The sequence below is a fragment of the Rhododendron vialii genome, chromosome 2a (assembly GCF_030253575.1).
Source record: "Rhododendron vialii isolate Sample 1 chromosome 2a, ASM3025357v1".
In the NCBI taxonomy this organism is placed as follows: domain Eukaryota; kingdom Viridiplantae; phylum Streptophyta; class Magnoliopsida; order Ericales; family Ericaceae; genus Rhododendron; species Rhododendron vialii.
Genome location: NC_080558.1, coordinates 29,329,125 through 29,344,701, shown reverse-complemented (window position 1 = coordinate 29,344,701; position 15,577 = coordinate 29,329,125). Strand labels below are relative to the sequence as shown.

General features: G+C 46.6%; 1 protein-coding gene and 1 non-coding gene across 2 annotated transcripts; one reads left to right on the top strand and one right to left on the bottom strand.

Annotated features, from left to right (window-relative positions):
- Positions 1-690: 690 nt before the first annotated feature.
- On the top strand, positions 691-797 carry LOC131318316 (small nucleolar RNA R71). The gene has a single exon (XR_009197639.1). It is a non-coding gene; the product is annotated as a small nucleolar RNA R71 (small nucleolar RNA).
- A 12,338-nt stretch (positions 798-13,135) lies between these two features.
- Positions 13,136-13,903, bottom strand: LOC131317392 (uncharacterized). Its single transcript, XM_058346947.1, has one exon. It carries the CDS (start codon positions 13,901-13,903, stop codon positions 13,136-13,138), a length of 768 nt encoding a protein of 255 aa, XP_058202930.1.
- Positions 13,904-15,577: the final 1,674 nt, after the last annotated feature.

The window sequence follows — 15,577 nt, the reverse complement described above, 5'->3', positions numbered from 1 at the left end:
GCTTGGGAATGATTTTGACCATTTCCTTTTTAAATCCTTTAAGGAGCAACGTCTCAATTGGTACATGGCTTGTTTTGATCCATATTCATCATTGGGGAGTCTCAGAGCCACAAATTAAGGAAATTTGACAAGTCCAAATTGGGGTGTCTACACTGGTGTTCCGTCTTCCATGAGAAATTGGGATGGTTGCTCCATCCCTGGTTATAAGTAGTGGAAAAAGGATCATTACCCGGTTTGGAGAAACCCTGCGCATTGGCATATCCTTGTGCAGCATTAACCTGTTCTTGCACAAACAAAGGGAATTGTGGTGCTGCAGGACAGTCAACAATATAATGGGCCGGACTAGCACATAAAGAACATGCCTCCTGATAAGGTGGAGGCTGTGAGGTGGCCAATTCCTTGGTGAGAAGCTGTTCAACTTTCTTAGTCAGTGCATCTACTTTAGATTGGAGGTCATGAGATGGTTTAATCTCATACATGCCTCGTGGCTTATCAGAACCAGTAATGACTGACTTAGTTCTCCTCTCAAAAGAAACGTTTTGCAGGGACCCTTCGCTCATAGTTTCAAATAACTGCCAGGCATCCTCTTCATTCTTAACCATCACAGAGCCTCCACATGAGGCATCAACCATCATACGATGCTGCGGATGCAGCCCGGAAAAAAAACTCTGTACTAGTTGCCACTTAGGTATGTCATGGTGCGGACACTTACGAATGAGATCCCCATATCTCTCCCAAGCCTCATAGAACTGTTCATTCTCAGCTTGTTGGAAAGTGGTAATCTCCTGCCGAAGTCTGAGTGTTTTTCCTATGGGAAAGAATTTCTTAAGGAATGCCGCACTCATTTGCGCCCAAGATGTTGTAGAATTAGCTGGCAAAGTACTAAGCCAATGTTTGCCGTTCCCTATTAAAGTTAATTGAAACAAAATCAATCTCAATGCATCCATCGGAAAATTATGAATTAAAAGCGTGGAACTGAGGGCTTCAAATTCAGTGATGTGTTGATATGGATCCTCTTGAGATTGCCCATGAAACTTAGGGAGCATTTGGAGTGTACCAGGCTTAATCTCATAGTTGTTAGCCGTGATTGCGGGTAATCGTACACATGATGGAGTAGTGTAAGCCGTGGGGGCGAAGTGTGAGTTGAGAGGAAGAGGGTTAGGTATCACAACTCTTCTCTCTCCATTAGGATCATCATCTGCCATTGTAACTAACTCGGTCTTTCTATTACCCCTACGTCTTTTTACCAAGTCAAAATTAAGAGGTACGAGTTCAGGTTCCTATGACCTACGACCAAGCATGCAAGTTCAATACCCCTTGATTGTAAAAATGGGGTACTCCAGACAAACACTAATTTGCCAAAAATAAGAACAAACTCACAGTGGGTCAACGAAATCACTTTATATCACGGCACCGCTTCTCCACAATGATCTTTGCTCGTTTGTCGCCTCGTAACCTGTAGCTAAGAATACCAAAACTAACAAACAAAATAAAAATAAATAACAATGAACTAAACTAAAAACTAATTAAATTAACGCAACCGTGCAAACTGTCCCCGGCAACGGCGCCAAAATTTGACCTCGTCGTTCCGTGTCAAAAATAAATTTATAAAAACCAAGAATTAACTTCTACTTCGTAGAATAGTGGTTAAGACCGAGTATCGTTCCAACGGGGACTGAATGGCTAAGTTACGACAAATTCGATTGATTTTTAGATTAATTCGGAAAAGTAAAGATTGATTGGTCGATTTGTTTTAAAGAGCTAATTAAACTAAAGAACAATTTAATTAAAAGATTTAGAAACGATGGAGGAAAATATCTAGGGTTTCGAATCCACCCAACCGCGTAACAACAATGTGCATAGGTTAAGTTTATTTATTCGAATCAAAAGGGATTATCGTTAGGACTTGCAAATCCTAACAATAATCGTCAAGAAAATAATTGGGTTATTAAAAGGCATAGACTATCCCATAGCACGGATCGTCTCTCAGTAGCACGGTTCGGCCACCTAAGGCACGATCCGTCTTACGAGCATAATCTATCTTAGAACTCCAACCACAATTAATGAAAACCATTGCAAAACTAGGTATTTGAAATCTAGAATACAAATACTCAATCGATAGAATGAATTAAAATCAATTCATTCAATTGAAATGAAAAGGATTCTGAGTTTTACAATCGATCCGAAAAACAAACCAAAACCCATGCATAAAAGAGGTTACTTGGCGCGAAGTTTCATCTTCTCCCTAGACAAGGGGTTTAGCCGGCCATGGGAATGGGAGCCGTAGATGTATGGATTGATGAAATCATGATCAGAATGCTAGAAAATCCACTGATCCGGTCGAGAACCCTACGTCCAAGAACTGCCGCAGCCCCCGTGCAAGAAGTCACGCCTGATCACGTCAAAAGTCCGGCCTCCATGTCAGTAGCATTATATTTTATAGTGTAGGGTTTTAAGCCATGAATTACATTAAGGCCCTTTGGACTTTGGGTAATTATAGATTAATCATGCAACTTTTAGACAATCTACATTATGACCCCAAGCTTCTTTTAATCTTCTTATTAATCAACCCAATTTGCACATTTTCGCACCCATCAATCTTTGAGGCCTGCAAACACCATAAAATACTAAAACGAATCAAGTAATAAGGTAAACGGATAAAGAAGGCGTAAATTAGAGGGAGTAAATGGGTGTTTTTCAGCACCTATCACGTAGCCTTCATAAATTTTGTCACTAAAGCTACCCATTTGGTGATAAAATACATTTCACCACCAAAAGCGTCCCATTTGGCGACGAAATATTTTTGTAGAATGGTTGAGAGTGAGAGAGACAAACGAGAATGGAGGATGGAATTTTGGAAATTGATCGTGACATTCATTTTTACAACTTTTTCTATATAAGAATTTTCTTCTCTGTCCAAATAAAAAAACGAGATGTATTTTCTAACTTACGATCTCAGTTTCTAGATGACTGAGATTAAAGATTATTTTTATCTCGGTTTCTCCAAAACGAGATATATTCTTTCATATACAATCTCAATTTTTCGAAAACAAGATCTATTATTTAAGTTACAATCTCACTTTTTAAATTACTGAGACTAAAAAATCTTTCCATCTCAATTTTTTTGTATAACTGAGATTAAAACTATAGTCCATAATATGTTATTATGTTTTTACAAAAAGTGAGATCTTCTTAGTTTTTGGACCGTGATCTTTATGCCATTTTTTAGAGTGCAAGGGTGAACATTACCCTCCCTCTTATTGATTGAAATTGTGTAGGTTTCACCCGTACAATACATTTTTTGATAAGAATGACATCATTTTGTGGTGGGATCTGCACAATTTTCAAGTAATAGAAAGGAGGGTAATGTTCACTCTCTTAAGTGGAGGGCGAACAAAACTTAAATAGCGACGTGATAGTTGAGGGGGTGTTTTTTGAAATTAAGCAATAAATTCATGATCTTTTAAGCTCTTTTTTTTTTTTGGTCCATTTCAGCTCACCGCTTGTGTTTTGATCTTCTATAAATGAAGCCCAAAAGCAAAAAAAGTACAAAAAAACAGATCCCCCATGAAAAGTAAATTATGTCTTTAATTACTACTCGTGGAATAAAGGACCGACTGAGGGCGTACTCAAACAACGGACCACATGTTCATGAAAGTGTTGGGATAGCCTCAACGAATTAATAAATACATGGAACAGTCTGATTTTGGATGATATATGTTAGAAGGTTAGATATAAGCCGGGTTTGCGATAGTTTTTTTTACTAATATGGTGTGTTTGCGATAGTTTTTTACTAATAGGGCGTGTTTGCGATTAGTTTTTTCCTAAATTTTAAATTTGAGATTGTTGATTCAACTTTAAATTCTAGATTTTTATGTGTGGCCCGTGGTCCTTTGATCTGGGATCCTCCTCCGTTGGTTCGTAGATTCCCTAGCCTTCTCTCCCATTCCTGCACAGTGAACGCACGACTAAGACCTGGCCGGGGTTGCCCGGCAAGGCCCTCCGGCGAGAGGATGAGAATGTGCAGAGAATCAAGTAAGAGACTGGGATTTTGAGATAGCTTAGCGTGTGTACCTTTTAGGGCCTTTCCTTTGGTATTTATAGTGCCTCCTTGACTTGCTTCCCAAGCACAGGCATGTGCCTTGCACGGGTTAGGTGACGTTGCCCTGACATCACTGAGTAGATCTGGCAACCGTTTTCGAGCGTGAGCTAACAACTCCCATGTGCGCTCATCATTATCATCTGGCGTAACCGTTTCGTTCACGTGAGGGAGCACGTGACTCAGCGGGTGGCCAAGCCCCACATCTAGCCGAGCCCGGTATATGGCCGAGCCCGACGGGCGACCCGTGTGAGGGACATGCTGACGGGTCTTTATCACCGACGATGGCCGAGCCTGAACTATCATGTAGCCCGAGCTCAGAATAAAGATCTCGCTGATAGATGAGTCTCGACCAGTAGCCGAGCCCCAGTTCAAGTACGGTTCGGCGGCCGGTAGCAGACGGTAGCGGATAGCCCCTCAATCTCTGCCGTCGCCGAGCACACGGTGGAGATTGATGTTGAGCTTTGGCCGAACCTGCTGTTTGCCGAGCGTAGTTTTATGGTCGAGTGGAATTTTTGCCGAGCTTCATCTGTTTTCAACAACCGTCACAGATGAGCCTCAAATGGAGGGGCGCCAGGTGTCCCCCTATGGTTGGGTACGGTGGATGGGAGGACGGTTGGCACGCATGAAGTTCTGTAAGGCTGTCCCATCATTGCCACGTGTCGATCTTCGAATGGCTGCTAGTCCAGCGGTGCAGTACTGGGCTGGAGTTTCGAAACCCTAACCCACCCCTATATAAAGAACGGTGCGAGGAGAGAGACCTCCATTGCAGAGCTTCTCTCTCCTCTCTCTCGATCCAGATTCCATCAAAACCCAGCTTTCTCTGGCAAATCTTGCTTCAAGATCATTAGGTATGTTCTTCTTCTTACATATTTGCAATTTTCAGATCATTTGGCACCATTTCTCTAAAGTTTTTTGGGAGCCTTTTGCTCTGAGTGAACAATAGGGGGACTGAAATGACCGGACTGTTCATCTTCTCCTTCAACCTGTTCTTCCGAGCCCCAGTCTCACTGCTGGGGGGCTTGGCCGACAATGGTGTCCGCCGAGCCCGACGGCTTCGTGTTTCTTTGCTTTTTCCCAAGCTCGAGTCTTTGTGGGATATAGGGTGGGCCTAGTAGGTTAGCTGAGAGAAGTGAGATCCTTGCCATCTGGCCGACGACGAGGTTCCCCATTATACTTTCCTTTGTTTTGTTAGGTCTGGCTCACCCAATCATTGTCATCTCTTCCGACTCTGAAAGCTCAGGAAACGGCTCCGGAGACCTAATCATCCGAGAGTATTTGGATAGGCGCAGAAGCCGACGCCAGACCTCTTCTATTGCTTCAAACATGTCAGGCTCCAACGATTCGAATGCCAAACGTGACCATGAGTACGATGGCGGGTTCAACACTGAGCCCGAGATATCCTTTACCACCACTACTACTCAATCCGACTCCGATCACGAGCCAGGACCTGAAGCCGAATCCAGGCTTCGCTCTCAAGCCGAAGCCACTATCTTTTCTCGATCAAGGCGTAGTGAGACCCCATCCGACGACAGGGAGGTGGCCGATCTCTATGAGAGGGGCAAGGTTTGTCCTCACGCCCATTATTTTAGTGGGGACCCCAATGAATATGAGAGTTTCTGCCGAGAATACAACATCCCAGATGATGTTGTCGTTAGCCAGGTGGCCAACAACCGTAAAAGGGATAAGAGGGAGCACCGACCCGAGCATATAACGGTTCCTTTGATGGCCATCTGTGAAGCCGGGCTCCGGTTCCCACTTCACCCTTTTTTAAGGGAGCTGCTTGCTCGGTTCGACCTAGTTCCTCATTACTTTGCCATCAATAGCTATAGGATAGTGATGGCTGTGATTAAATTGAAAGAACTTCACAATCTTGAATTCACGATTGCCGACCTTTTCCATACGTACATAATGTCAAGGCACGACAAGACTGAGCGTAGATATCTGTCGACGCGTAGCAATAGGGTGCCGTTGATAGAGGGGTTACCCGACACCGATAAATGGGCCAGTTTTTATGTTGAAGTGAGTGGCAATTATGAGTTCGGCGATCAAACAACGTGGTTACATCATGTGCCGAAGATAAAGGATTTTCGAGGTTATCTGACTTCCCGGCTTCTTTCTCTTTCCCTTTTTTTTTTTTTTAGCCCCTAATGTTGATCGGTCCCCTTTGCAGATCACCGAGCAATTACCAAGAGAGAGCAGTCGCTGGCTGTTGAGCATAATGTCAAAATTTTGAAGGCCCAAATCTGTCGTGATGCACCGACTTTGTTGGGTTACGTTCCCTCTTACAAAGGGAAGCTTAGGAGGAAAGAAAAGGAAGGTTTGCTGAGCGCGAAACCTGTGGGCAGCAAGAAGGTAGCCGAGCGATAGGTGGGGAAAAAGCTGCCGAAGCCAAGCAACAAGGAGAAAGAGCCGAGGGTGAAATTCCCCACGTTCAGGAAACCGACTGACTTTTGGTTCAAAAAGAGCCAACAACCCGAATTTTCAGGTATAAATATCCTTCTTCGAGCTCTCGTGCCCGAGTTTGCAGAAGAGATGGGGAGGAGGAATGTAGTTCGCGTCAATATCAGAAACGGTGCTACGATTCGGCAGAAAGAGACGGACGTTGCCGAGCTAGCTGAGAAAAGACAAAAAATCACTCATGATTTTTTCCCAACAAAGCCGCCGACTCCACGTCCTGGTGAAAAGGACAAGACTGAGTCGTCGGGCGCAGTTGGCTGGAAAGCGGTGCAGAAGTCGGTGGGTTCGGCTGGGCCGGTGACCATTCAGGAGTTTGCACCCTCGCTTGCTACGACCGAAGGTAGGGTCATTTCCATTGAAGATAGTGTCAAGCTGGAGCTCGGATTGCCGTCGCGATGCTCCAAGGTCTGGCTTTGCCGAACGACATGTAGAAGATTCCCGAGGACCTTCAGCCTAGCTTGATGCATGCAAGTGCTTACCTTGTTCAGGTACGTCCGAGCCTGATTCGTTTGGAGAAATCTTTTGTTTGTGCTTATTTTTGAACCTGTCTTCGTTGGTCAGTTTTACTTCTGGTTTTGTTTTCTAGGTTGGGCAGGCTTTGCTTCGGGCATCAACCAAGGCCGAGCTCATAACTGTCGAAAGGTCTCGTTATCGTGAGGACCTCAAGACCGAGCGTGAAAAGGTCAAGACATTGAAGACTAGTCTGAGGGCAGCGAAGGCTCGCGCTTCCGAGCTTGAGAAGTTGAAGGATGAGGCCAAGGATAAAACAAAGAAGGCCGAGCATGAGTTGGGGAAGGTTTTGAGAAAGGAAAAAAGAAAGATGAAGGAAGTTGACGAGAAGGCTTATCAAGCTGGCTTCGACCAAGCCGAAGCCGAGTATATTAGAGATGCTAGCAAAATGGTGAACAAGGAGGTTGAGAAGAGGGTGCCATTGCTTATAGGAAAGGTTATAAGGACGACGTAGCTACTGCTGCCAGCGCTCTTCGGCTGGAGTCTAGCTCGAACCAGTACAAGTCTATTCCAGTAGCTGTTGTTCCTGAGCTAGTCTTGCCGTACACTGATGAGGAGTGTGCCCCCCTCCCTCTTGAAGAATTTCCCGAGAGTGATAATGATATTGAGGACGTTTCTGGTGATGACGGCGAAGGTGAAGATGGGGCCACCAGGCAAGCTGCTCGTGAGGCGGGGAACGAAAAGGTTGATGAATGTGCTGATGAAGGTGCTAAGAAGGTGACTGGGCATGTTGATCAGGAGCCAGAGAATGTTGATAGAAACGCCGAGGTTGGAGCTGATGCTGCTGAGGATGCTCCTTAAGTTTAAGCTAGAGATTTTACCCCTTTTTCCTTTTTTTTTTGTTGTTTTTTGAAATCAGAATTTGCGTTGGACTAGACGGATCCGAGCTTGGATTTTACCGATCCAGGTGTAATAGTTAATGGGTGGTCGGCACCGAACGGTTACTACGCCGCACCTCTCTGTTAGGTTTTTCCGCAGTACTTGTTGTTATTCTGAATGAATGGATGTTTAGTTTCTGCTTGCAACGCATCTGTTTTGCCAAACTTGATTGAATGTCTTTGTCCTTTTAAGAAAATTCTGATAGGCTTGCTTATTTGAATAGCAGTTATCCGTAGCCCCCACTTTGGTTTTGGTTCGGCTGAAAAAATGGATTGTTTGCCAAGGTAGACGTGGCTATCTTTAAGTGGTAGTTGTCTGTTGCCCCCACTTTGGTCTGGGTTCGGCTGTGTAGGTGGATATGGAGCAAAGGATAAATTGCTTCGTCTGTTTTTGGATGTTTGTCGAGCCTTGACCAAAGTGTTGTGGGCATATAGAGTGGATAGTGTGCTGAGCTCGGCATTGTCCTAGGCCATTGTGCTAGTTTGTCGGATAATGCCTTAGATAGCAATCAAGAGTTTGTTTGGTTCCTCTGAATGTGGTTGGGCTCGGCCAACGAGCTAGCTTCCAGCCATCTCTTTGAGGGCTTTAGATGTTGAGTTGTTTTGTTGGTGATTTGATCACCAAAGTGAGTGTAACAGGGCAAAAGGCCGACTTTAGTGTCTTGTCCAGCCGAACCGAAGACTAAATTCCATCCATAACGTGTGGAATTGTATAGGGGTATAATTGCCGAGCCTGTACCATAGTAGAGTCATTAACTCAAAATGTCGCCGAGCCTTGGATATTTTTTTTTTATTGGGTTCCCCAAATTTTGACCTGGGCTTGGCTGGGATGCCATCCTTAGGTCGAGGTATGAGGGTTAGAGATTTTGAATGTTTGTGGGTGGTTTGCTCACCGAAGCGTGAGTATAACCTGGGCGTTGGCCGACCTTGATGTCTTGCCAAGCCGTACCGAAGCCAAATTCCAGTCGTAACGAGTGTCTTTGGGCTCGGTGGGCCATATGTCTTGATTTTGCTTCTTTTGGGCAGCGTTGGTGGCCGAAGGGGGGCGTAAAAGCCATTTGTGGGTGTGACCGAAGTCAACGCATGTTTGTGGCAGGGTTTGCTGAGAGTGAATGTTAATAAAATTTAAAAATGCAGAAGACATCATTTGCTTAACAAGGTGTTTCTTTTTATATTGATAATTGTGGGGAGTACATGAGGAAATTGAAAACTTTAGGGCCCGAATTCATACGGAAGGTAAAATAAAGCAGAATTAAAGATAAAGTAGAAAATGAGGCTGAAGCCGTTCTTGAAAATATTTGTCACATGTATGCCTTTTTCAAGTTCTGTGCATTCCATGGGTTGGTAAGGGTTTTTCCGTTCTTGTCTTCTAGTACGTAAGTGCCTTCACCAGCGATTTTGACAACACGAAAGGGGCCCTCCCAGTTGGGTTTGAATTTCTGCTTCTTGTTAGCTTGTACCACCTTTCGCCAAACCAAGTCGTCTGGCTTGAAGGTTTTGGTTCGAACACTTCGGTTGTAGCCTCTTGCCACTTGTTATTGGTACTCAGCGAGCTTTAGCTGAGCGTCGTCGCGCTTTTCTTCTGCCAAGATCAGTTCCTGTTCCATGACTTCGTCATTAGTCTTTGGATCGAAGTTCTCTGTTCTCAGAGGGGGGAATCTGGATTCTAGTGGGATTACGGCCTCCAAGCCGAACGCCATTGAAAAGGGCGTTTGGCCTATTGAGCGTCGTGGGGTAGAACGGTAAGCCCAGAGAACACGTGGCAATTCCTCAGCCCATTTCCCTCTCTTAGAGTTTAACCGACGCTTGATCCCGGCGCAGACGGTTTTGTTCGTGGCCTCAGCTTGGCCATTCCCTTGGGGGTATGCCGGAGTAGAGTTGATGAAGCGTATCCCAAATTTAGCGCAGAGGTTTGTGAGGTCTTTTCCTACGAATTGGCTTTCGTTGTCTGATACAATGGCGTAAGGGACGCCAAACCTTGTAACAATGTTTCGCCAGACGAATCTGCGAACGTCAGCCTCGGTGATTGTAACAAGAGGCTCGGCCTCTACCCATTTTGAGAAGTAGTCTGTTGCCGTAATCAGGAACTTGAATCCTCCAAGAGCTGTTGGGAGTTTGCCCACGATGTCAAGCCCCCATTGCGCAAAGGGCCAGGGGCTTGTGATGGGGGAAAGATTTTGGGCTGGCTGTTTTGGGATGGGTGAAAAAAGTTGGCACGGCTGGCACTTGCGGACAACTTCTTCGCAATCTTTCTTCATGTTCTTCCAAAAGTATCCCTGACTTAATGCTCGTTGGCAAAGTGAATGGCCGCCGGAGTGGCATCCACAGCTTCCTGAGTGAAGTTCGGCGAGGATCTCGGGTACTTGGGTTGGGAGGACCACGAGGAGATATGGGCCGGAGATAGATTTCCTATAGAGTTGGCCACTTTCGGAGAGCCAATAGTAAGCAGCCTTGTTCCTGATGCAATAAGCTTTCTTCTTGTCTGCTGGTAGAGTATCATTTTTGAGAAATGCAAAGGTCTCGTCCATCCAACTTGGACCGAGTTCAACGTTGAGTATTTCAGGAGTTTTGTCAAAGCTTGGATGGTCAATGCTGCCGAAGCTAATTGTCCAGAATTCAGAGGCTTTAGAAGCTGAGGCAAGGCCAGCGAGTGCATCTGCATGCGCATTGTGTTCGCGGTTATCTGTTCAATTTTGAAATTGTGGAAGTGGGTGATGAGTTCGGCTACGGTTGCTTGGTATTTTGACATCCGTGGATCTCGAGCCTTATAGTCCCCCAGTACTTGGTTAGCTATGAGTTGGGAGTCACAGTAAACGACAAGATCGGAGATTTCCATCGCAACTGCAGAGCGTAAGCCAGCAATGAGGGCTTCATATTCAGCTTCATTATTAGTGGTGGGGAATTCAATGTTGATAGCACTTTCATGATGTGTTCCACAAGGGGAGACTAGGACGACCCCGGCCCCTGCTCCATTGCTGTTAGATGCTCCGTCAACATGTAGGCGCCAGATGTCGCCTTGGAAAAGGTGCCAAGGTTTCGGCAACACTTGATGCTTGGCGGCGGTTTGTGTTGGGATGGGTGTGTTGAGAAGTTCAGTATCTTCTGGAGTAAGCTCAGCAATGAAGTCAGCAAGAACCTGCCCTTTGATTGCCGTTCGTGGCTCGAAACGAATATCAAAGTTTGCTAGCTCCACTGCCCACTTGGATACCCTGTTGGATAGATCAGCCTTTCGAAAAAGGCTCTTGAGAGGGTGCTCTCTTAAGACGACGATGGGGTGTGATTGGAAGTAGGGCAGGAGTTTCCTGGCCACCGAAACGAGAGCAAGGGCTAACTTTTCAAGGGGTAGGTAACGAGTTTGAGTTGGAAGGAGTGTCTTGCTTGTGAAGTAGATTGGCATGCATGTCATCGGTGCCATCCCACCGCACAAGTGCAGAACTAGTTGCGTGGGCGGAAACGGCGAGATAAAGATACAAAGTTTCGAACTCTTTGGGTTTCACTAATAGCGGGGCCAAGTTTAAGTATTCTTTGAGTTCGGCCAAGGCGGAGTTATAATCCAGGGTCCACTCAAAGCTGCGTCGACTTTTTCCTTTCAAGGCATGAAAGAATACGTGGCACTTGTCTGAGGATTTGCTGATGAATCGGTTTAGAGCCGCTGCCATCCCAGTGAGTCTCTCTACTTCCTTGATCGTCCTTGGTGGGCACAAGTCTTTAACAGCCTTTATCTGGTTAGGGTCGGCCTCAATACCACGTCGGGTGACCAGGTGTCCAAGAAATTTCCCAGTTTTCACCCCGAACGCGCATTTTTCAGGATTCAGCCGTAGCTTGTGTAGTTTGAGGATTTCGAAGACTTCCGCCAAGTCTTGCAGGTGGTTGGATTCCTTCTTGCTTTTGACAACGAGGTCATCAATGTAAGTTTCCACGGTGTGGCCGATTTGTTCTTGCAACATCTTGAATATTGCTCTGTTGAATGTTGCGCCTGAATTCTTGAGCCCAAAGGGCATGACGCGGTAGCAAAAGATGCCATATGGTGTGATAAAAGTAGTTTTCTCCATGTCGTCGGGGTCCATGGCAATTTGGTGGTAGCCACGGTAGGCGTCTAGGAAGCTTAGCCGAGCATGGCCTGCCGTTGCGTCCACAAGTTGATCAATCTTCGGGAGTGGGAACCAATCCTTTGGACAAGCGTCGTTGAGATTGGTATAATCACGCAAACTCCCCATTTGCCGTTTTTCTTCTTAACGACCACTGTGTTGGACAACCATGTTGGGTATTGTACTTCTTGGATGGCGTTGGCTTCCAGCAAACGTTTGACTTCTTCAACGACGGCGTCAGCGTGTTTGGCTGTAAAACGCCGCGTCTTCTGGATGACAGGCTTGGCATCTTTCTTGATGTTTAGAGAGTGACTGATGAAATCGGGATTGACCCCCGGCATCTCGTTGGGGGTCCAAGCAAAAGCTTCTATGTTTTTCTTGAGGTAATGGAACATTTCTTCACGGTCGGCCTCGCTGATGGAAGGGCTGATTAAGAAGAATCAAGAGCCATCCTCATTGATGGGCATTTGGACGAGGTCTTCTTCTACTTTGTCTTACGCTTGCTTGCCGACGTCATCGATCACGGCAATGTCTGGAACTTCGACCCATTGCACTTGCTTGGCTTTGGTGGAATTGTGGACGGCTGAGACGTAGCACGTTTTGGAGGCTATTTGGTCGCCTTGTAGATCTTCCTGTCTCCCATTGATGCCGATGAAGCGAACGACCTGGTGGTAGGTTGAGGCGATTGCTTGCATGCCGTGTAGCCAGGTTCGGCCAAGAATTGCATTGTATGGGCTAGGTACGTTGACGACGATGAATTCGACGCTCAATGTTTTCGAGCCAACGACGACTGGCAGGAAGATTCAACCAAGTGGCCAAACGGGTGCTCCGTTAAATCCGATGAGGGGTACTTCGGCGGGTTGCAAAGCAGACTCTGGGAGATCAAGCTTTTTGAACAAGTCATAGTACATGACCTCCGCCGAGCTTCCCTGATCGATTAGAACGCGCTTGACGTCATGTACTCTAATTTGGACAGTTACGACGAGGGCGTCGGAGTATGGTGTTTGCACACGTTCGAGATCGCACTCGGTAAAAGTTATTGTCCATTTGGGTAGCTCTTCGGGTCGTGGACGTTTGGATCCAGGTCCTACCGTGAGTACCTATTTGGAAGTGGATGCGCTATTGAGGTCGGCCCGAAAATTGGATTCAAATTCCTTTGTCACGGGGCCGTGAATAACGTGTATAGTCGACTGCGGTTCATTTGGGTTGGGATTGCCAGCAGGTGGACGGATGGGTGTTTTGGTTTGATCGATGTACTGATCGAGATGGCCTTGTGCTGCCAAACACCCCAATAGTGCTTTGTATGGTGCGCATGCGGTTGTGTAATGACCGAGCTCGTTGTGGTATGAGCACTTCTTTCGTGGGTTCTGATCTGCTTGGCCAGTGTTTGTGTCCAGCTTTCCTGTTGGCCATTCAAACCATGGTTGCCTCATGATTTCCTTCAAAAAACACCAGATGAGTTCTTTGAAGTATGTGGTCTCGGCCACATAGTCATGTACCTTTGGCTGGCGCTTCTTTCCTTCCTTGATGTTGTGGACAAGTTTCTTTGGATAAGGCTGCTGCGTTGTTACTGGTGCTGGCAGCTGAGGTGTGACCGTTGGGAAGCTTGTAGTTGAGTTCGTTAGCCCTTGAGCCGCACGGTCCGTGTAAAATTTTTCAAGAGCGCAGAACCGTTCCACGATGTGCATCAACTCGCCCATGTCATGGGGTGGGCGAATAGCAAGTTCATCCAGAATCTTGCTGCAAATTTCCAAGCCATTTTTGAAGGTTCTTGCGGCCCAGTACTCATCGATTCCAGGAATTTTGTTGAACAGTTGCCAATATCGTTCAGCGTACTGTCGGAGAGTTTCAGATGGGAGTTTCCGCATTTGGGACAATGACTCAGGCTCCTTGGCGGTCCTATTGCTTGTGATAAAGCGGGTGTTGAAAGTGCATTCAAGGTCGGCTAGGTTCCGTATTGATCCAGCGCGCAATTTGTTGAACCACTGGAGTCCAAAGGAGCCGAGGCTGGACGGGAATGCTTTGCATTTGATTTCGTCCTTTGTGGTGCATAGCTCAATGGTTTGACGGAAGTGAATCAGGTGGGTGTAAGCTTCGCAAGTGGTAGGATTGAACTTTGTAAACTTCGGTAGGTGAAAGTTGGGTTCGGCCGTCATGTTGATTATGTGGGGCATGAAGGGAGAAATGCCGAGGCCCTTCAGCTGCCGCTCAAAACCAGGGCGCGGTGGCTTGTCGTGCCCATCCGTCTTTGTTCTCTTAGAGTCTCTGTCCGGGGACTTTTCATGGTTTCGATGCCGGAGCTTGTCTCGTAAATCTGTTGTCGTTCGGTGAGGTTCGTTGACAGACTTTCCTCCGTCCCTACAGGATTTGGTTTCGTTGTTCGGTTCTTCAATACGCACGCCTTTTCCGTTCCGTCGCGCCTGGTTGTTATTGTCGAAATTTTCTGCCGAGATTTCCCCGAGACGTTCGGATACATGGCGTCTGGTCTCCACGGAATCTCGGCTATGGTGGGAGACCGTTGTGCGAAAGAACTCCGCGCGACCAGTCGAGTATGTGCTTGTAAACGACTCAGTATCCCTAGTATTGGTTCGATCGTGGTTGCTCTTTAAGCGGTGTGTTCCGGATGTTGTAAATCGCTTGTAAAGTATGATTCCCCTTGCATCACCTGGGTCTAGTGGGATGCCAAGGCGGTCTTTGACGGAGACGCGGTGGCCGATTTCGTGAGGACGTTAAGTCTTGTGGTGGTGGTGGGGGTGGTGTTTGCTTTCGTCGCCTCCCGCTTCTACCTCCTGCAGATCTAGATGTGGTAGAAGTGGTGTCTCGCTGTATCTGTTGTTTCATTTGGGCAACTTTCGCCCTCAGAGCTGCCAGCTCATTGTCCCTATCTTCGTCATGACGCTGTAACAAGCGAAAGTAGGCCGTTGTTACGTCGTACGCCGCTGGGGAGAGGCCGGAACTAGGGGGAGTGAAATGGACATGTGCCTCTTCGAAAACGGCAGAAGGATTGTGTTTCCATTGGCGTCTTTGGCCCCTGAGACGGTGACGTCCGCCAGATCTCCGCTCATGGTGATTAAAGCTGTGGTGGTTGTTGAGAGGAAGAGGGTGGGTTGAAGGAGGTTCGAGCCGTTTGGATCAGAAGTTTAGGTTCACGTCGGGTTCACCAATTTTGTGGCCCGTGGTCCTTTGATCTGGGATCCTCCTCCATTGGTTCGTAGATTCCCTAGCCTTCTCTCCTAATCCTGCATAGTGAACGCACGACTAAGACCTGGCCGGGGTTGCCTGGCAAGGCCTTCCGGCGAGAGGATGAGAATGTGCAGAGAATCAAGTAAGAGACTAGGGTTTTGAGATAGCGTAGCGTGTGTACCTTTTAGGGCCTTTCCTTTGGTATTTATAGTGCCTCCTTGACTTGCTTCCCAAGCACAGGCATGTGCCTTGCACGGGTTAGGTGACATTGCCCTGACATCACTGAACAGATCTGGCAACCGTTTTTGAGCGTGAGCTAGCAACTCCCATGTGCGCTCATCATTATCTTCTGGCGTAAC